Genomic DNA, 22,680 nt, shown 5'->3' with positions numbered 1-22,680 from the left:
GACCTAGTTCCCCACCACCCCCACCCCAGTCCATTGGCCATCCCTACTGATAGGCAAGGGTGACTTCAAGGATTTCGCTAATGTACAGTTGGTGATGAGAACATTCCCCCCCCCCCCCCCAAAGAAAAGGGACAGCATACAGTCATGTCAAAAGACTGCCCCACTCACCAATTACTTAACTCTCTCTCTCTCTCTCTCTCTCTCTCTCTCTCTCTCTCTCTCTCTCTCTCTCTCTCAAAAATCCAAAGCAAATTTGGAGAGCATTAGAAGCTCCAATAGTCGAATAGAGCAAACAAACACAATATGACTAGACATTAGAATTCAGTTCCAAAGCAGGTGCACTTCGGCACTGTTGCGTAAAACAGGGAAATAAATAGAAACATACAGTTCATTCAACAGCAGACATGAGCGTGGCAGCTCAAATACTACATGTGGATTATCTACAGCAATAATGCTTCTCTTGCGGTTGGAACCATCACCTGACTGAGTTTTCTGCTAGCGGTGCTCTGTGGTAAGATCCAATCAATCAGCAAACAAATTGAAGAATAGGGATGAGTAACAAAATATAACATTTACCTAAAAGGTGTTTTGTCAGAAGACTTTTTGTTTGGTTTTGATGCAACTGTTCTCTGGACTGTCGAAACTCCATCGACGAATTTAGTTCGAAAGATCACATTTGCATTATTGAACATGCCTTCTTTGAGAGAAACAACAATGAACTGCAAAGCAGGGAGACCGATCATGAAAAGAAACAGGCTAATTACACAAACATCAAACAAGCATCGCCTAATGTTTACCAAACAAAAATACCAAGTAAAATTCCAATGTGTGCACACTTCTTACTTACCTGGGAATGTGGGAAATGTGATTTAATCATTCTTCCAATGTTTTGTGTATGGCTTAGGTCTAAAGCAGCATCAACCTGTGGAGAGACAATTATGCTTTGTGTCAACCAGAATTACTGCAATAATTGAGGCATAGTTCTTGCAATTTCAGGGTTTCTTAGCTGATACATTACGAACCTAAAGAAATTATGTTGAACCAAATACAGTTCTATGAAGATAAAAATCTAAAGGGAGTGACATCGTAAAAGTACTGCACAAAGCCATGTTACAAGCTGGTCTCCCGTGGAGTTGACCAAATAGCTTATCATGGAACTTGGCACAATGAGGAAGCACCGCACAAAGCCATGTTACAAGCTGGTCTCCCGTGGAGTTGACAAAATAGCTTTATCATGGAACTTAGCACAATGTGGCCACATGGAATCGTGTCATTAATGCAAAAGCAGCAAATATATAATACGGTGAACTCATAAATTTGTGCAGATATTGAAAAGATGGAAAATCCAGGGAAGAGTCAAGAAAAATATGAGATGACACCAGAAGACCTTAAAACAAAATAAATGAGCACTTTAGATAAAATTGTAATAGAAACTGAAGGATTAAGTATAAAACAAGTATGATGATACCTCATCTAGTATGTACAATGGTGCTGGTTTAAATAGAAGCAATGCCAAGATGAGAGACAAAGCAAGGAGCGATCTTTGGCCCCCACTGAGCTCTGATAAGGACTGCTTCCACACGCTTCCAAACGCAACACGCACCTCTAGTCCTTCCAAGAAACTGCATCCTTCTGGAGGCTGAAGCTTTGCCATTGTACCAGGCAGTAGAGTAGAGAAAATTGATCCAAAGTCTCTGGAAAAACACAAGAATACATAATATTAATATAAAACCTCATTTATAAACCTATACCGGCATGCTTTCAGATTTAGCAGAGGAACAAGACTATGTAAAATATGCAGGCAATTGTAATAGATGCCCAAAAATGAAATCCAACTCACTTGTTCACTTTCTCCCAAGTAACCCTTAGTGTCTCCTTCTTCTTCTCATCCAACTCTTCAATAACCTTCTTAATCTTTGACTTGTCATTCTGTAAAGAAATTGACTTTTATTCAGGAGAACGCTATGGAAGACAAGTGCTCAACAGAAAAGGCAATTGCAGGTGGTTGGATCTTGACCACCACCCTATTCCAAGTGCAATCTATCTTTGGCCTGTTGATTACCATCTGGGTTTTCCACTTCCCACTTCCCACCACCCCCCAAATCCCAAAACAAAGCCAAAAAGGAAAAACTAAGAACAAAACAGGGTTAATCTTTCAGGGAGGGAAAGGCTACAGGTTCTTTCAATGAAATGAAAAAAGGACAGCAGCTTACCTCAATAATGGTTTTCTTTGATATCAAGCCTTTGTATTCATCTTCAGCCTTTTCAAACATTGCCATAACTTTCTTATTGACCCTCTTCTCAAGGCTTCAGGAGGAAAAAGTAAGGTCAGAAATTTGCAGTATTGGGAAAAAGAGTGCCCAAAAGAGTGATTCTCCTGCAAAGATTCAGCCGAGAGAAATTGGAATGCGAACACATACCCTGATTGCTCAGCTTGAAGCTTTTCAAATTCTTCCCTTGATTTATGAGGATTACGAGCAGAAAAATCATAATCACTATCACTTTTCCCAAAGAGATGTCGCTCAGCTCGAATCCAGCTATGCATTTCAAGTAGCTTATCTACCTTCAAAGCGCAATCAGCTCTATCGGTTTCCATCCGTCTCACCTAGATGAGAAACCAAAATTAACTCTAGAAATGGAGCTATACAAGTAAATACCAATATTAAAAGTAGGTGGGCTTCATGATTCTTATTTTGTTGAATCTTAAACCAATGAAAGGATTCTCATACCGAGACCGTATTACCAAAAAGAGAAAAAAAAGTGCAGGCCTTCTTGAAAATAGCATGATTGTCTTCTATTGACAGACTTCAGAAACAATAAAAAGTGTAGGACTTCTTGAAAACAGGATGATGGAACATGACATCACCATGCATGCACATGCAAATGCATGAGATTAAGCCTTCTACCCAGAGAGTTCAGAAGAATAAAATGACCAGACAACTCAATAGTTTCTCTCAGTTTAATCACCAGATTTCTTCCAGCAGAAACCAACACAAACCACCACCACATGAAGAGACAAAAACCATCCTCCACAAAATACTAAGAGACCAACTACAGCTATATCTACCTCATTTTCCATTTTCTTTTTGTCTACACCTGCATCACTGAGCTTGTGTTGAAGCTTCTGTTGTTGTCTGTTGACAGAATTGATCTGGGCATCGCATTCTTTCATCTTGGAATGACTTATACCAAGTTCTGATTTGGCATGGTCATAATCTTCCTTGATGGAATGAACCTGCACACAAGTTAAAAAGCTGCTCGCAGTGAGAAGATTACGTTAAACTTACAGGTACAAATACAAGTATGCTACCTTGTCTTTCAGTCTGCCAATTTCCTCCTCAAAAGCCTTAATCTGTATTTCAAGAGAGCTCAGTTGATTTTCCAATGCATCCTTTTCTTGAATCATTGCTTCCTTCTCCATAATTAGCTTCTGCTTTTCATTGTCATGCCCCTGCAACAACACAATTTGAAGTCAGAAACATGGTCCATCAAGTCGCATGCACCAATACTATGAATCTAATAAAACCAAAGCCTAAAGATATTAATATATTGACTCCCCTTTCTATTAAACAAGAAAATGATTAGAGCATCAACTCTGCAAGTGGAGGCCGTTATGCAACCATGCAGCAGCTCAGTATTCATTCACATCATTTGCATGCCCGCTTGAATAGGCACATAATAAAATGAGGAATAGGACATTAAAAAATAATTCAACTCAGAACCACAACCACATGAATAATAGCTTTGACATAGTTTTTATAAAGAACCCAACTATATATACCTGAAGGTCCTTTGAAGCTGACTGCATTTTCCCTTTAATGGACTTAATTTTCTTATCCAGTGCCCCAAGTCTGCTTTCACGTTCATTTGTATGTTTCTTGATAGCTCTTTCAAGTGATGATACTGCAGACACACATGTTTCATGCAGAACTCGTTTCTCTTCTGCTTTATGCCTCTCTTCATCAAGTTCCTCCTCAATCCTTTTAACCATCTCAGCTAACTGCATGCAAAAGTTGCATGAACAATAAACAATTGCAAAAACGCATTTTAGTTGTGAAAAGATTATCATACAATATCATGAAAAAGAATGCAAGTGGGATATATATATATACAGTTTTGTAATAACTAATGTCCGTCAGGGGCATTTTTGTCTTTTCACATATGTAATAAATAATTGGTTTTATAAAACAGTTATTTTTTTTTATTTCTTTTATTTTTGTTTTGTAATTAATAAATACATTGAGGGCGCTATGGTCATAAGATCATAGAGACGTTGGGGCTCCCCACCATCTTTTTCGTTGTATAAATAGGGTTGTTTCCCCCCTATTCCCTTATGCTTTTTACTAAAGCATTTACTCAATGAATTGAATATATTTTTTATCCTTTTATGTTGCCCTTTGTTTTCTATTACATGTGCTTGAGCATATTATGATTGTGATCTTGTAGGCCCTTAGTGGCATCGGTTCTATATTTTTCCGCTATTTCATTACATGGTATTAGAGCCATAGTACTCTTGGTCTTGTGGGAAGCATCATCAAGTGTTTGTGGTGCTCGTGGTGACTCAAGTGAAAATATTCTTCCACGATCTTTGTTCTCTTTCTCCCTCTCTCTTATATTACTCAAGATGGAGTATGAACAAAAAAATGATTTATTCTTCAAACTAAATAACTCCAACTCTATCACATGGACTCTTCTAACATGGCACCGCACCCGTGTCGCACCCAAGCAGGTGCGACACTTGGACACAACTTCCTTTGTGTTAGGTGAAGTCAACCTCACTGAGGTCCATTTCTATCAAAAAGTAGATTCAGTAAACCTTAATCAAGTCCATATATATATATATATATATATATATATATATATATATATATATATATATATATATATATATATATATATATATATATATATATATATATATCCTCCCCACACCTAAGTTTTTTTAAAGTGTCGCATCGCTGCACCCATACCCGCATCCGCACCTATGTGACATAACTCCAACTTCATAGTATGAGCATCCACAATAGAAAATAACCTCAAAGGCAAAAAAACTTTGAGGATATGCGATGGGCACCATCTCGAAGCCGCAACTCAAGCCCACTAAAAGATAAGGAGATCAAGAGAAAGCCTTGGAATGTGATGCACGTATGAAAGCTATTCAAGATCATCAAACTAAAGTAGACGATTACGAAAGTAACCATGCTAAGATTCTTGCATGGTTTATGAACAATGTTGAGCTCAAGATATGTGCCAACATTGCTAAATTTCAAAAAGCCAATGAGGCTTAGTTCTTTATGAAGGGTATGCGTACCCAAAAAGGACCTTGTGAAAAGAAGACATTATTCACGAATTCAGTTTGGTTCTTATCCAAACCCAATTCAAGTTTATCTAATTTCATATTTAAGCACATGTTCATTAATTATATTAATGGCATATTGTAAATTACATTGTTGTGTAAACCCTAGTAATTGTAACACTATATACTTAATGGAATGTCAATACTGCAGCCTGCAACCTCCAGTGAAGGATTCAGCAGCTCTTATGTATCCTCTCCTCTTTATGTGCTTGGTCTTGCGCATGTGACAAGCTATGTCACATGGGTGCGGGTGCGGCGCAATTCCAAAAAGTTTGGACACGGGGACTCGGCTATATATATATATATATATATATATATATATATATATATATATATATATATATATAACAATAAATTAACACAAAGATTGTAAATTTTAAAGCAAAAATAAAAAAGTAATTCTTAACAACACAAACTTACCAAAATATAACACATAAAGAAGCTTGTGAGTGTGATAAACAACAAAACTTATCATAAATTTGTCTCATCGTCTGAATTAGAGGGAAGAACAGGATCGAGGTAGTCCATGTTGAGAGTATGCAAATTATGTTCCCCCTCCAAGTCAAAATCTTCTAGATTTACATCCCAATTCTTGGATGGTCGACAACTGCATCAAAAAATTACTATATTAGTATCTAACTTAAAACTTTGAATACAAATATTTAAATGCAAACTTTGAATACAAAGCAAAAAAAGTACCTATACTCTTCTTTGGTGCGGCGAGAAATTAATCGTAGATTTGAGTGAACATAAATCAAATCCTCTACTCTTTTACTAGTGAGTTTGTTTCTTTTAATGTTGTGAATTTGAGCATATGTACTCCAATTTCTTTCACAACAAAATGATGTAGCAGGTTGGGATAACAACTTCATTGCAAGACGTTGCAGATTTAGTGTCTCTGATACATATGTTGCCCACCAATTAAGGGGATCTTCGTCGTCCCTTGCCATGAGTGCTGCTAAAGAATCAAATCTCCCAGTAGAAAACTTGTCAAACTCACTATTTACAACATTAAACATGTGAGGATCATTAAAAAGTCTTCCCAAACATATCATTCCATTTCTTGATATCTCAGGATCTTCATTTGGAGAAACACAACCAACACCTGTTGTCAACCATTTTTTTGCATAGTATTTTGGATTGAGAAAGTGTGTCATGCAATGCAAAGGTTTATTGCTTTTATCTCATCTTCTCACTAAAACTGAATGTACATGATTGTAAAATTCTGAATCATCAAGTGCAATATCTTTCTTCTCATATTTAAAAATGATACTTTGAACTTTTTCAATCATATTGTCCTACATTTCATAAATTCTATGAAGCATGGGTACATCTCTCTCAACATTTTCCATATAGGTTCTGTAAATTCAACAAAATATGTAATTTTATTCCACAAAAAATCATCACAGATGCATTTTTTGATAGCTTGAGCATTGACATCATATACGATAAAAATCTCAATCTTGATCAGCCACCATCATCATCAATGCATTCTTGAGTTGCTTAATTCTTTTTCATCATAACAATGAGAGAAGCAAAACGAGTTTCAGCAACTTTTAGTAACTTGAAATCAGAATGCCTATTAAATATAGAAAGGGCATGATGATGGTTTATAACAAAATTTCTAATATTTCGAACATCATGCTCTGTTTCCTCAATCCATAAGCACATTTCATGTACATGTGCATCATCTTTTGATGGATTGCATATACTCTTAAGTGTCAAATTTAAGTTGTGTGTTGCACAAAAAGTCCAAAAAATATGTGAATATGTATCTTCACTTGCCAAATTCATTCCTACACGATTGCAAACTGGGGCATTGTCAGTAATGATTTGCACCACACTTTCTTCACCCACTTCTTTTATCACTTCGACAAATAATCTCTTTAAATATTCTGCATCTTTATACTCTCCAGATGCATCAACAGTCTTCAAAAAGATTGGCCCATTAAGTGAATAAGCAATGAAGTTTATCAGTGGTCGCCTTTGTATATCAGTCCACCCATCAGAAACAATCGACACTCTATGTCGTTTCCATGCAAATTTTTGGGTCTCTAACAAGTCTTCAATTCTATTTTTTCCTGTGCAAGAATGATTGTTCTTAGTTTTTCTGAACTAGGAGGCACATAACCACTCAAATTACAATTAGCCAAAGATGTAATCATATCTTTCCAGTATGGACTTCTAGCTACATTAAAAGGAATTGAGCTGGAGTAAAAGAATCGACCAATCTTTTTATCAATTTCTGCTCTTGCCATGTTTTTGAATGACGCTTGTATTGTTTTATTGCTTTTCATCTTTCTTTTCTTTAAAAGCTCTTCTTATATATCACTAGCAATAGAAAAAGACAAATTAATCGAATCACTTCTCATCTCTGCAATTTTCTTTTTTCAGCTTTCTCTTGTTCTTTTTTTAATTGCTTTAACATGTCTTTGTCAACCCCAGAACATGCCCTAATTCCTTGACTACGAATATGCAAAAGATGTGATTTCACACGCGTATAAGAACCTGTGAAAACAGTCTTACATAGATTACAATGAAACTGCACATTCCCACCACCACCACTACTAGCTTTTACCCCTTTTGTCACAAGCCTCCAAAGTGGTTGAGAAACTTCTAATTCAGGGTTAGAACTTGAACCAAATGTATTGACACTGCCGCTAGAACTCGCCATTATATCTGAAAAGTGAAAATTGAAAAGAAAATAAATAAATAAAATAAAGTTAATAAACACTTCAAAATAATAGTAATAGGAGCTTCAGGTTTGTCCCCGTTGTTCAAACCAGGCCCTCCTCTGCAAACCAGCAGCGAAAAGTATCATTATCTTCAACCGAAACGGAATATCGTGCAATGGCTACAACCACAACAGAGCTTGTGTGGCTAAAAAGTCTTTTCAAAGATATGAATGTCATCATCTCAAAACCTTCGAATATGTATTGTGAAAATAAGAATGCAATCTACATTACAAGTAACCACACCTTTCATAAAAGAACAAAGGAAATAGAGATGAATTGTCATTATGTATGTGATGAGTACCTGAAAGGAACTATTATGTTGTCATATGTCACATCAAAATATCAACTCGCCGATTTCTTCACTAAAGCTCTTCCTGTATCTCAGTTTCCCTTTCTCCTTAGCAAACTTTTGGTCACTTCACCGTAAGTTTGAAGGGGATGTTAATATATATATATATATATATATATATATATATATTCAGTTTTGTAATAGCTAATGCCCATTAAGGGTGTTTATGTCTTTTCACATGTACAATAAATAATTGTTTTTATAAAATAGTTATTTCTTTTATTTTTGTTTTGTAATTAATAAAGCCATTGAGGGCGCTATGGTCATAAGACCATAGAGACATTGGGGCTCCCCAACGGTCACAAATGTGACCGTGGGGAGCTCCCAATGTCTCTATGTAGGAGCCCCCAATGGCCTCACACTCTCTCTTTTGTTGTATAAATAAGGGTGTTTCCCCTTTATTCGTTTATGCTTTTTACTAAAGCATTTATTCAATAAATTGAATATATTTTTTAACCTTTTGTGATGCCTTTTGTATATTGTCCTTTAGTGGGCTTGTGCACATTGTGATTGTGATCTTGGAAGCCCTTAGTGGCATTGGTTCTGTATTTTTTTGCTATTTCATTACAGTGGAGACCAAACCAAACTAACCAAACCGAAGGTATTTGAGAGGGAGGGGTAAAAAATTCTATGTTGCACATACACCTAATGAGACAGGTTTCTACTAGGCAGATATCAAAGATACAGATATAGGTTTTTGGTTAAACAAAACATGTAAAACATTAAAAGCTCTAAATACTTTCTAAAAGGAATAGTAACATACTGACAAATATTGAACAATTAATATAGAATGCATTATTCTCTTCATAGGCATCCAAGGACTCATGATGTATACATATCATATACCATTGCAAGCGATCATAATCTATAATATTGATTTGTTATACATTTAAGCATGTCGATTAGATCTGTAAAATACAACTGTACAGCGAAAGGAATGTGCTCATCACTGAACAATTAAGTACATCTAAAGTAATTCAGTTTGTGATGATATACACCTAAAGACATGCCCGCAAAAATATAATCCATGGCATATTAAGCAATGCACATACAAGATTCGGATACATGTAAGTCTATGCAATGATGGCAGCATATTTTGTGTTATCTATGTAAGCATAACGAAACCAAATGAAACATGAGCAGCAGTCATATTTTCAAAATGTTTACGGATAAATTGGTTAAGATCTTGGAAAAAAAGAGAAAAAATAACTCTTTCCATTTACTATTCCACAGGTGGGCAATGAAGTAGGCTGCCCACAAGAACCTCAGGTTTGGCTCACTAAAAGCTTCATTTGAGCTCATTCACTTAATAAGTGAGACGAGTTTGAGATTTTGAGCTAAATCTTAGACTTTAGTTAAATGAGTTGAACCTAAACCCACGCATAGGGTCATCTAAAACCTGATAGCCTCATGTATAAGCTCTAAATATGCCACAATACACACAAGTTATATAAAAGCTTTAACACAGAGCACACATGAAGTAATGATTAGTGTATGATCTTGCAAACATGAGCAGATCAAGTTAAATCCCATCTGTTCGACCATTCATAAAAATCCAGAAAAATATAAATGTTTTATTGAATATTTCTTAGATCGAGCTTAACCAAACTGAGCATAAGCATGCTTGAGTTCAACCAAGCCAGCTCAAGCCTGGTACATTATGTATTAGCTGCACGGAAGCAACCCAGGTTTAGGTTCAGTTTAGCTTGTGTATGTCCCTACTACCATGATTAAATCAAAATAAGGTCAGAACAGTGAGGCAACTAGGTAGGGCACACCCACTCACCCCACACCCACCCACACACAAAACATCTATTGAAGTGGTGACAGATTAGGGATTTAACTCTATAGGTAAAGCCTAAGCTGCAACATCCTTGGCAATGACTACAAACCATGCTGCCTAGTCACATGGCACGCAAAATTCAATGGAAACAAGTGCACCTGCTGCTATGACCAACCAGTGGTTTTGACTATATAACTAGATTATGATGACACATAGATGTGCAAGAGCAATCACTGATGTGAATTTAATTTCAAGTTTTCAACATATAGGTTATTGCACCTTGTGATGCTCATTTTGTTCAGCTCTGCGCTCGAAGAGAGACAGATCGTACAACTTCAGTTCTAACTGTGACTTCAGATCCATGAACTTCTTTTGCAGTGGAAGAAGATGGGCAATCTGCTTGAAACAGATAAGCAAAAGGTCAAAGGAAAAAAATTATAATTTCACTTGCTTAAAATTAGTCCGCACAAAGCAACGAAAAGATATCCAACTTAAATTATAACAAAAGTTATAAACTCAGAGTTCATGAAACATGTAATGTTATATATAGAAAACTAAAAGAGAACACCACAGCCTGCATTATTACAATATAAAGCCACAAGGTAAACCAAAGTTTTCAAAAACAGCTCCAGTTAATTAACCACATAAATTAGAACAATCATAAAATATCTAATTGAAATGTAGTTCCTGCATCAACCATATAGAACAAGCCTCCTACCTTGCTTACAGCTGCTGCAAATGTATGATTGTGAGTCATTAACCTTTACTGATGGAATTGGAACTAAAATAAGAACCCTTATCTAAAAGAACAAGTGATGAATAATCTTATTTTTGGTACCACAGACTTAAAGAAGCCTGACACATCCTGAAGGTATTTTAACAGTCAAATATGAGATATGTAAAGCATGATTTCCAACAGTAATGTTAATTGGCTCTTTTTTATGAAGTGGGCAACATTTAAAGGATTGCGTGGAACCTACAATCATATTATCAACTTATACTGCCTTGGCAGAAATACAAACAAACAAACAAAGGACTGATCTACATAGAGGTGCTTAACTTGTGACTATTATGTGTCTAACCACTTATAGTATCAATCTCAAATAGAAGCCTAACTTTCGCAGAAATAGTTCAACCAGATGCCCAAATGAGCATCACCTAGTTTTTTGACAGAAAATGTCAATTTAATAGTAATATTACAAATCTACCCCTTACAATTGCCCTATTGGTTTAAGCACAACTTTTCAATCTTAGGCTCTTAACCTCCATTGAATGAGGAAAGAATATCAAAGGGGCATCGATGAAATGCCAGACACTGCAACGAGGTAGAAGGTATATGTTTTCTTATTATTGGTTGTGGGCCCCTATGGATGAGAACACTGGTGGTAACCTGTCTTCACCTACTATGAAGTTATTGGTGGGAGTCTAGGCAAGCTTGGGGCTTCCACTCCTCTGAAGCCAGGTTGGCTACATAGAGCACTTTTAAACTACCAATAATTGTGAATACATGTACACCAAGGAGGAAGTTCTACCAGAATCTCTCCTCAAGAGTACCAAACGTGAGTTTTCTGAAGCTCTCATGTTGTCAACAGATCTTCATGCAAGCTGATGGTCAACTTCATGGATGGGTGACAATAACATCATGCCAAAATGGATCCAATAGAAATGCTGAGGCCTCTTCTTATCCTCATGCTTATGTGACCCTCCCAGTGGTTCTTGACAAACTTAGCTAGAAATCAGCATCTTGGTGAAGGACCAAGCTTAAAAACTACAGCCAAATGAAGGGGGCAGACCTGGCAAGCTGTTGGGTGGACACAACCATACAAGAGGGGGTTGCCTGATCCTACTACAGCAGTCTATATGCAATACATTGCTGAATGCTGCACCATTCCTTACATGGAAGCACAGGTTGTGAAATTGCCGTTTCTGCATTACAGCACAAGGGGATGTAGAAGCTTGGCCGCAAATTTTAGCTCATATACAGTACCAAGGAGTTTATGACGTGGGGCATGATATTTTACTCTTTTTTATATGAGTTTCAACATCTCATACATACATACATTTATTTTTGGGAGATCATCCTATTCACGAGGGTTCGATTATAGGGTTCTTGTATTTTTGTATTTGCTCCGAATATATTTCAGGAAATTTGTGATTAGATTATGCAATGGGGGTGATTCTCCTAGCAGTAGACATAGTTTTACTATATAAGAGCCTACCCATAATGCATGTTCATTCCCTTGTTAGCATCACAAATCAACCTATGTGAAAGGCAGGAACAGTGTGGAGAGAGAGAGAGAGAGAGTTCACCTGATAACAAACTGGTTTTGTTATGCATGGATTTTGGAGGTAAATAAAGGACAAAACTGTCATTTTCCTATTTAATGATAGTTAAATAATATTCATGGTTAAAATAATATGTGTGAAAGAAGTTCCTATCTGAGTTATTTTTAAAAATCTCAGGTGTCAATCTAAAGTTTTTTATGCTACAGGCATTCAAACATAAAATGACCATAAGTCATGCAGCTGTGTAAAATTAAATTTTCCAAACAAAAAAGTGGTTCAAGATCGCATTCCAGAACTGGTAGATCTGGGTTAGAAAATAAGGTAAGCCTTGTGATCTAGTAATATAGATGTTTAGAAGAAAAAATAAGTAAATAATTCAAATAAGGCCTGTGGTAGTAAAAAAATGGAATCCAGCACTCATTTTCCAATGTGAGATTTTCCTTGAAAAATAGAAAAACTACACAAAATTTCAAGTGGGATCATTTTTCCAAGAAATTGGTGATAAGTGATAACAGTAAAATTACAACATTTTCAATGCTTTACAATTTTATAGGCACTCTCAACTTGTAACAACATATTGTTTTTTTCACAAGATATACAAAAAAACTCATGATATTTGTCACAGTGACATACAGAAGGTAGGATTACGGACAATAAATATGATTGCAAACATTCTACGCACTGATTATCCACTTTCCTAGCCTATCTGGCATGCAGACAATTTCAAGTATCAAACAACAAATGCCATCCAGAAGATTAGAAAGACCATAGACATGCCAAGAAGCTGAAAAACACAAAATGCAATAAAGTTAAAACATACATAAGACATCAAAAAAGAAAGGTACACCATCATATAACTCTTTCCAAGAAAATTGAAAGAAAAGAAAGGACAGCATGATGCTATAACACCAAAATGGCGACCTTGCAATTTCCATCCAAGCATGCATACAAAGTAGAAAGCCTACATGCACATTGCACACACATATAAAGACCCAAAAATTATACATCCCAAGAAGAAATGACCAAACAAGCTATGTCAAAGTTTGGTTTCAAAATCAAGTTCGCATTTATATGCCAAAACATCAAGTGTTACAGTCACAAATAGTACAATTTTTCTGGCAACAAAATTTAGAATCATTCGTGCATGTATCTACAGTTGCCACTCACAGTAGCAAAAGTTGTTCAGACAACAAATATATCAATGAACTCACAAAAATATGCATAAGAAATGGTGGTACAAGTGGACAGGAAAATATCCATAAGAACACAAAAAAGTATTATGGAACATCGCACTAAAAATCACCTCAGCTTCAATTTCAGATAACCTTATCTGGCAAATGTGAAGCCTTGATTCTGCATCAGATAGTGCATGCAGTTTCCTCAACAATTCACCACCACCTCTGCAGAAATGACAATTGAATTAAAGGAAAATTTGCAACAATAAATAGTATGATCAAAACTTTCCTTTTCTGGGAAATACCCCAATAAGAATAGTATTGATATTTTTCTTGGAGCATATAAAGTAAGAGATACGAGGAACGTGTCATATGCATCTGATAGTGCATCAAGTTGCCTTAACAAGTGAAAACTGCCACCACTGAAATGATACTTTTCTTTCCCCCCTTCTGACAGCCAAGCTGGGGGATAGCCCCAGTGGTGTTGAAAGCCTTCCCCTCAGAAAAGATAGTGCAAATCTATCAGGTCTGGCTCTCTTATTCTACCCATCGAAGTGAATTAAAATTAAATTAAATAACAAATAGTCTATTAAAAACAGAAACCAAGTTTTATTAAAGCATCACCAGTGAGAGATCCACTTTATCAATATAAGAATATGCCTTTGTGAAATCCACCAAATAAAAGGATAAAGTTTAAGATCAAGATCAGTAAATAAAACAGACATTAATCAAAAAGTTACAACATAATGAACTGGAAATTTGGCAGACTTACTTCCGACTTCCTCCAGTGAGAAGACCACTTGGCTGGAAAATATCACCGTCTAGAGTTACACTAGGTGTGTGGATATCTCTATGAAATGCAACCTACACATGAAAGAGCTTACCATGAAATGAACTAAACAACAATAGTAAAATTCTAAAACATGAATAAACCCCAGTGTTGATGACATATACTAATAAAGAAAAACTGCAAATGTAGGACGCTTCTGCTTTCACCCCCTTATCCTGATAAACAAAATAAAATGGGAAACTTGTGTGCTGAACCCAGGTGAGCACAAAAGATCCAACTTTAAAAAGATGATAGCAAACATAATGGATCTCATATATGCTCCACTATGCAATGCTTATCAGAATAAATAGGGGACACAAATAACCCTGTATAGGAACATTATGAATCACCTCTTATGATAGACACTTATGTTAATAAGTGAAGTACAATCATTTTGTAATCAAAATAAGGGATATTTAAAATATGTAAAATGGCAAAGAAACATCCATACACACAAATTCAAAAAGATTAAACCAAAATACATTTACACAGGCATGTGTGATAAAGAAGATGGAACAATAGAAGGTAGAAATAAACAGGATTTGAAGGTATGAAATACCAAAGAAACCACCTTTCCCACTAAGGAGAAGCATGAATTCACCTATGAAATTGATTGTCAATGTCAATTTGAAGGACCCCAATTTAATGAAACAGCCAAAGATTTAGCATACCTCTTTTGCAGCATCCATACTACGACAAACAAACGTTGAACCAAATACAAAGGCCATTGCTCTCTGAGAAAAAGCAAAAGGCAAACAAGAGTTAAAAGAAATATATTAAACCATTCATTGTCACGCTCAGACTACACATTCCCCATCTAGGAGAAACATCAGGAACAAATCAAGAATAAAGAACATGAAACTGTTCATTTTCTATAGCTATCAGATACTTCATCTTTAACCAGCGAGGGCAGCTGACTGATTGCAACGTATCCCCCCTCTTCAACACACCCAATAACACCATCAAGAAAAAGAGACAACAACATCAGAAAAAGAACAACGAAACGAACAAAAACATGAAGTCCCTCATATTTAAAAAACAAATAAAACATAAAGGAACTTTCTTTAGAATTGTCAAACTCTCTCCACATCAACAAAATAAAAGAGAGCACAAACAATGATTGAGAATGGGCTAGGCTAGGATCTTGCTATTCAAATAACTTAATTTAATGCATGCTAGTTGTTGTGTGGATCATGACAAGCATACTGAGTGGCCCATCTACATTCTGTAAGGAGTGCCAAGAACTTGATTCTGTCCTCACTGACACTGGAAAACCATCAGATTAGTAGGTAGAGATGTGCATGTGCATGTGGGCAAGCCTTAAAGAACTAAAGCATGTTACTTGTAGCTTGGACTATGACAAGCATATCTAGGGATAGGGCTGTAACTGGGTTGGTTTGCATTTATCTTCAGTAGATCCATTTCTAGAATAAGTCAAGAATTGGACCCAAACCTGATCGCTATATGGTTCGGGTTTGGGTTCAGGTTTTCACATGACAAATTATGAAATCATATGGGTTATTGAATTCAGGTATGAATCAGGTCGGGTTATCAGCAGATCCATTTCTTAATCGGGCCAAAAAGTTAGACTCAAATCCAAACCTACACAAAACAGGTATGGGTTTGGTTATGGAAATCAACCAGGTCAGGACTTTACAGGTTCAGGTATGAAGTGGGTCTGGTCAATAACCATTCGGGTATAAATTGGTTCTATTTCATACAACAGAGGTTATGAAACAAATTTAGTTCAAAATTTATGTAAAAGTTCACTAAACAAGTAAAAAATTAGAAATCTTGATGTTTATATATAAGGATAGGTGGCAAATCGGGTCTAAATGGCATTGATGAGAATACAGTCAGGTAATATCAGTTTATGCATGAATTTGATTTGGTTACCGAATAGTCCAAGTATGAAATTGATTTAGGAGGTTAAGGGTTTGGGTATGTTCGGGTATATAAGTTGTGGTCAGGTTTAAAATGGTATGGTCCTGACATGGACCATATGGATACAAGTACATATAGCACTGGGTTGAGAGTAAGAATAGGGATACAAAAAGGTTCAGGTTTATATCTTTCCTACCCAAGAACTCACCTGGTTTAAAAATGGGTCAAAATTTTAGATCTGACTAGGCCCATCGGATCTATCAAAATCGATTTGGGTTGTGTTTAACTAGTTTGAGTCGGGCATTCCAGACCCAATTACACCCCAATTTAACGGCTTATTTATGAACCATAAGGAGTGCTCTCCACTTGATTCCATCCACACTGGCACTGGATACAAATCAGATAAACAAGTTGAATGTGTTGTCACGTAAACATGCCCATGTTGGCCTACATGTTTGGCTGCATTAAGAACAAATTCATATTTTCATAGATGTGAACTACAACATAAAAGATAAAGTTACCTTCTTTCCTTTTCAAAACTCATGTCATACCTTCAGTTCTTCATCATATCCAACCAAAGAAAGTGCCAGTTCTGCATTCCCCTCACCAACCTGAAATTGACTAACTGCTTGTCAACCAGGAAACCAGAAAGCAATGGAGGAAGGCCAAAAGAAAGTGCAAAGAACAAACCAGCCGAGAGGCAGCCTGCTGAACTCTTGCAGGAACTACGTGAGATTGGATTTTGTTGAGAGGTATAATGGTTACTCTTTTCCGAAGGTCACCCTTTTCAAGCAACTGTTTTCCAGTGTTCTCAGTGTCAACAACAACATTAAACAACTTTCCACCTGCAGCCACCTACATAGTAAAACAAGCTAAATTATTCATCAAAAACCTGATGAATTCAAATCTCCGAGCTAGCATTATCATAAGAACAAATACCAAACAGTAAATACAATAATGAATGATATGCTTGCACCAAGCGACACCACCTCTATAGCTATCATTGCAGTGGCATCCTTCACTTTAATGAGTTTAGCAACGACTCCTTTAACCTTTGATCTGTCAAAATCTCTTACAGGATCACGATATGTGAATTGAACATTTGTTAATTGTGCTGAAAGAACTCTTATTTCATCCTTCAACTTCTGCACTGCATCCAAGCCCTCAGAGCGCTCCTAGGAAAGAGATCAAGAAGATGGTAAACCAGAAAAGCTCACAACCTGTGAACAATAACATGAATCTGACACAGAAAAGGTTTCTTTGAATATATGTTAAAGAACTGTCAAAGTCAGCACTTTCAGAACCTTTTGCAAAGCTTCCATGTGACCTTCTTCATAAACAAGAGATTCCAACGCTGCCTTGACATTCTCTACATCTTTCATTTTGCATTTCAACTCATTCTCTACTTTCTTGGCTTCTTCTTGCTTAGACATTGCTTGTTTCTTTTTGTCCTTGAGCTCTTTCTCTAAATGTTCAATCTTTGTTTTCAGTTGTTTCACTTCCGTTTCAGCATTGCCAGCCGCAGCTTTCGCATCAGTAAGTTGATCATCCAGACATTTATCCTCATTCCCATTACTCTTACCTGCTAATACTCCCTGTAAACACCAACTGTTTAGTCATTTTCTAGTGAATTAACATGTCTTAACTGCAAAAAGCATAAAAATTAATATGTTCTGCAAATTAAGGAAGCCAAGATAAACCAATACCTGGTACTCTTTTTCATACTCATTCAGGCTCTTAGAAAGGTCATCCACCCTTTTCCTCAAATCATGTGCTCCATCCTCAGCTTGTTTAATGGCAGTTTCCTTTTCATTTATAGATTTTTTTATGTCTTCTATAGTTGTTAAAAGCTGGTGGGACAGACAATACCACAGAACACATAAATAATCTCTTATAATGTCATAGAACAAAAACGAGAACAAGAAACAGATTCCTGCTGCAGCTGAACTACTATGGAAAAGAAAAATCACATAGAATTACAATATGCTATGCACACCTTTTGAACAGACTTGTTCTCGCTTTTGAGAGACTCCTGCTGATTATTAAGCACAGATGTTTCTCTCACAAGGTCATGTGATAGAACATCTACCTTCTTGGATAAGGATTTAACCTCACCGCCCATCATTGCCTCCTTTTCAGCTGCCAAAACTGATATCTTTTTCTCCATTTCTTCAATTTCCAGTTGCATGCCTTTCATGGTCTCATCAAGATCAGAAATCTTAAGCTTCATCTCATCCACACTGCCAACTGCAAGGTCACGAGTTTTCTCTGCCTGAACGAATTCATAAGCAATACAGAATCTTCTCAGTCGATCTAGTTCTACATTGCCATTGGCCCATTGCATATATTGTCCCTTTTCTTTTCGAAGCTTCTCCAGGGCAGGTAAAATTTCCTGATCAAGCAGCTTGTCAATCTCATCTACCTTTGTCTGTTTCTTCTCAAGTGTCTTCAAAGCACCCTCCTTTTTCATTTCATACATCCGTGTTCCAGCAGCTTCTTCAAGCATTGATAAAATCTCTGGTGGTTTCATGTTCAAAACCTTAGTTATTCTTCCTTGCATGATGAGAAAATGTGGATTGTTCACATTAAGCTGAACAGAATGGAAAAGATTCTGGACTCGAGAGGGCTGAGCAAGGTGCCCATTAATAAGATATTTGTTCCTTCCACCAACCACAATCTGCACACAATGCAATGCTAGTCAAGGCTAAATCAATATGCAATGATGGCCAAAATTCAACAAGTAAACTAGAGCAGATCCACTATATAGCATTGACTGAACAATGTTATGAACTTCTGATGTCTGCAATTGCCAAGGTCTCCAACCATTAAAAGCTATCATAAGAGCACACCTCATAGCATAGAAGCTCAGCATGCCAAGGCCACGGATTTCTTGTGAGATTTTCACAATGTTGACTGTTCTCAAGATTTTTTTTTTGCTGATCAGTAGGTCCAGGGCAAAACGGCAGAAGATCAAAAGGATCTTTCAGAATAGTCCCTTTTATTGAACCAGAGATGCTAATGGGATAGGAAACAAAGTGGGGAATCTCTCTACTGCACCAGTCTCCCAGACTAAGAATAAGTAATGTTGATCCTTCTCAAGTTTCTACTAGAAAAACTTGAAAAGATATGCTAGAAGTAAAAAAAAAAGGTGAAATAATAATGGTGTGCATCAAAAATTAAGGTAGTAGATAAATAAGCCACGAATTCAGAAAATAGATAGCTTCAAAGTATATTCAAGTAAATCGTGTAACATTTCTTATGGGAATCGAAAAACTTTTTCTTACTGAATTAAATATATCATATTGTAATCGTGATAACAGTGCAACATAATCATTTAGAATATAATTTATCATGATATCATATCAGGATTCAACAAGATACACCATTAAATATTATATAGTATAATTAATCATATTGTATTGTACAAGTCGAAATATATAGGTTCCAGAGAGTTTTCTTTTCTTTTTTTTGAAAATTTCAGCAAGAATTTTTAAGCTAAATGAGACAATTCATACTTTTCACCACATCTTCACCCCCAACACGTTAGAAACTTATTTTCTCTCCCATTCTATGGTTTTTTATACCTAAGAAAAATGGGGTTTTCGGAAATTTTGCCCTAATAAAACTCTTAAGAGACCCGATTCGACTGTGGTCTTCAAGAGTTTTCCGTAATGCAAACTTCAAGAAGACAGATTCATGTATGAAGAGGCTAGACCTATAGATTCATGACGTAGTACCGCTCTTCCTTCTGTTCTCAGTCTTTTGTGGGGCTTAATCCATAAATGAGGAAGATAGACTATGGATTTAAGGGAAAACAAAGGACAACTATAAGACAACAGGTTAAGTACATATCGAAATCTGCTAACTACTTTCAGGTCTTTAAGAACTCCGAATTTGGTCACTTTTCTATTTTTAGTGATTATATCATAGCAATTGCCAACAAATCGACAGTACAGAATACAAGATCATGCAATACAAATTTTCATGATAAAATTAGGCTATGACAATCAAAAGAGAAACACGAGGCTTACCTGGCGGGTGACAGTGATCTCCTGCGAGTCCTCGTAGCCGAGAGGGCTACGGGCACGATCGGAATTGTCGAAGACGACGGAGACTGTGGCTTTGGTGACCCCCGACTGGCCCTGCTTGTAAACCAATTCCTGCAGATTGGAGGCCCTGACTTGCTGGAGGTTCGTGATCCCGAGAACGAAGCAGATGGAGTCAAGGATGTTGGATTTTCCGGATCCATTGAGCCCGGTAATGGCGTTGAAGTAAGGGTCTAACCCTGGAACCACCGTTCTGGTGGCGTAGGACTTGAAGCCCTCGAGGCAGATCTCCTTTATATGCATTCCTCTTCCTCTTCCTCTTCCTCTTCCTCTTCCTCAGTAGGGTTTGGATTGGGGTTAGGGTTTTTCTGTGATTTCCTTTAGTTGGGTAGGAGGGAAGGGAAAGAAAAGGGTTTTATTAGTTTTCTCCTCTCAGTTGATACGAAAAGAGAGACAGGGGAAGCGGAGCCCCCTGTCGACACCCCGAACGGCAAAGGGCTCCGCCCCCTGCCGACAAGAAAAGAGGGACATGGGGAGCGGAGCCCCCTGTCGACACCACGAATGGCAAGGGGCTGCCGACAAGAAAAGAGGGACAGGGGGAGCGGAGCCCCCTGTCGACACCACGAATGGCAAGGGGCTGCCGACAAGAAAAGAGGGACAGGGGAAGCGGAGCCCCCTATCGACACCACAAGCAACAGTGGGGAAGGGGGGTTTACCGGAAGAGGTCGCGGCGACGGGGGATGTCACGGACGACCCAGGAGATGGCAGCGGGACCAGGGAGGAGGAAGTGACGGGGCCTCACACCGACGGAGGGTGCCGAGGCAGGGAGGAGAGCAGCAGCGGTGCTATTTCCGGCGGCGGCTGTCGTCAGGTGGCCGGAGAGGAAGGGGAGGAAGTGGTGGGTTGCCGGAGCTCGAAGGCCGACGCCAGCTTCGATCGTCGGCGTCCTGCGACACAGGGGACGGAGAGGGGGGTTCTCGGGTCGTCGGGGGGGCTGCCGGACTCAGGGAAGAGGAGGCGGCCGGACGGGGTTGGTCGCCAGTCGCCGGCGGCAGCGCGAGAGAGGCGGAGCAGAGGAGAGAGAAGGGGCGAGTGTTTTTGCCGCTCGCCCGAGACGCCTGTGTCATTTTAAACACAGGCTTCTCGATCGTTCGAGAAGCCGGGTCCGGGCTGGACCCGGATCCGATGCGGTGGGCGGACCGTGACACGTGCCTAGCATATGTCCGACACTTGTCCGATCTTTTATTTTTTAACCGGGCTTTACAACTTACCTTCCTTAAAAGAATTTAGTCCGCAAAATTTCATTGGAAGGTGATATGCCAAGATCGCAGTCTAAGAGAATTGGTATTGACCAGGATGCACGTGTGTGTCAGCTCACAAACACATAAGCTTCTAAAAGGATCAAGATAATACATAATGAGTTCTTGAAAAAGGTTTGAAGTCAACAACTTGATCGAACAAAAATGTGTGTGATTTCGTTAATAATTTATGTATTCGTAAAAGTTTATATAGAGCCATAAAAAGGGTTTAGCAGAAGACTATAAGAATATTTATTTGTCACCTTCTACTTGATTCGACACGCCTGAAGAGACACAATGAAACATTGCTCTAGCTTTTTTTTGTTCCTTGAACGGGGGTCTCTGTTAAACCTGGGTAAATCCCGATTAGAAAAAAAGATCGAACACGTGTTGCAGTCTCCCCGCCGCATCGAATCCGAGCAGGACCCAGATTCGGGTCCAGCCCAGACTCAACTTCTCGAACGATCGATAGGGGGCTCCGCTACCCCTGTCCCTCTTTTCTTGTCGGCTAGGGGGGGTAGCCCCCTTGCCATTCGTGGTGTCGACAGGGGGCTCCACTCCCCTTGTCCTTTTTTTCTTGTCGTCAGGGGGCATAGCCCCTTGCCGTTCGTGGTGTCGACAGGGGGCTCCGCTCCCCTGTCCCTCTTTTCGTATCGGCATGGGGGTGAAGCCCCTTGCCGTCTGTGGTGTCGACAGACCCGACTCTCTTGTTTTGCCGGCAAGGGGCTCCGCAGCCCACCCCCCCCCCCCATTTGCCTTGTCAACAGGGGGCTCTACTCCCCCTGTCCCACTTGTTTTGCCGACAGAGGGAGCATTCCCCCAGCTTTCGTTTTTCTAGGCAAGGGGCAAGGCCCCTGTCTTCTTGTTTTCGAGCAGGGGGCTTCTTCCCCCTGCCTTGTTCTTGTTGTCGGTAGGGGTTGAGCCTCTGCCTGTCTCATT

The 22,680-nt window shown here is 38.2% G+C and overlaps 1 protein-coding gene across 2 annotated transcripts; it reads right to left on the bottom strand.

Annotated features, from left to right (window-relative positions):
• Nucleotides 1-252: 252 nt before the first annotated feature.
• Nucleotides 253-21,471, bottom strand: LOC149823236 (structural maintenance of chromosomes protein 2-1-like). 2 transcript variants are annotated; one of them, XM_090018727.1, is made up of 22 exons: nucleotides 21,160-21,471; nucleotides 20,429-20,762; nucleotides 18,394-19,074; nucleotides 18,104-18,247; nucleotides 17,702-17,992; nucleotides 17,387-17,572; nucleotides 17,088-17,252; nucleotides 16,949-17,008; nucleotides 15,185-15,247; nucleotides 14,457-14,548; nucleotides 13,813-13,909; nucleotides 10,503-10,619; nucleotides 3,782-4,000; nucleotides 3,311-3,451; nucleotides 3,068-3,235; nucleotides 2,421-2,605; nucleotides 2,214-2,307; nucleotides 1,841-1,929; nucleotides 1,469-1,694; nucleotides 848-922; nucleotides 577-719; nucleotides 253-506 (listed from the first exon to the last, which is right to left on the bottom strand). In XM_090018727.1, exons 2-22 carry the CDS (start codon nucleotides 20,744-20,746, stop codon nucleotides 476-478), a joined length of 3,585 nt encoding a protein of 1,194 aa, XP_089874853.1. In that variant the 5' UTR covers nucleotides 20,747-20,762; nucleotides 21,160-21,471; the 3' UTR covers nucleotides 253-475. The 2 variants fall into 2 exon arrangements, with proteins under 2 accessions (XP_089874853.1, XP_089874854.1); XM_090018728.1 differs by having other exon boundaries at nucleotides 20,429-20,821; nucleotides 21,160-21,271.
• Between the last annotated feature and the right edge of the window lie 1,209 nt (nucleotides 21,472-22,680).

Source organism: Nuphar pumila, chromosome 10, assembly GCF_984573655.1.
Source record: "Nuphar pumila chromosome 10, dmNupPumi1.hap1.1, whole genome shotgun sequence".
Classification (NCBI taxonomy): Eukaryota; Viridiplantae; Streptophyta; class Magnoliopsida; order Nymphaeales; family Nymphaeaceae; genus Nuphar; species Nuphar pumila.
This window is presented reverse-complemented; position numbering and strand designations above follow the sequence as displayed.

What these genes read in the sequence shown, in the direction of transcription:
- LOC149823236 (XM_090018727.1), bottom strand. Translation starts at nt 20,746, where the DNA reads ATGCATATAAAGGAGATCTGCCTCGAGGGCTTCAAGTCCTACGCCACC. An exon ending in ACATGGAAGCTTTGCAAAAG is followed by an intron (nt 17,573 to 17,701) that starts GTTCTGAAAGTG and finishes TCTCTTTCCTAG; the next exon opens with GAGCGCTCTGAGGGCTTGGA. An exon ending in ACTTGGGAGAAAGTGAACAA is followed by an intron (nt 1,695 to 1,840) that starts GTGAGTTGGATT and finishes GTGTTTTTCCAG; the next exon opens with AGACTTTGGATCAATTTTCT.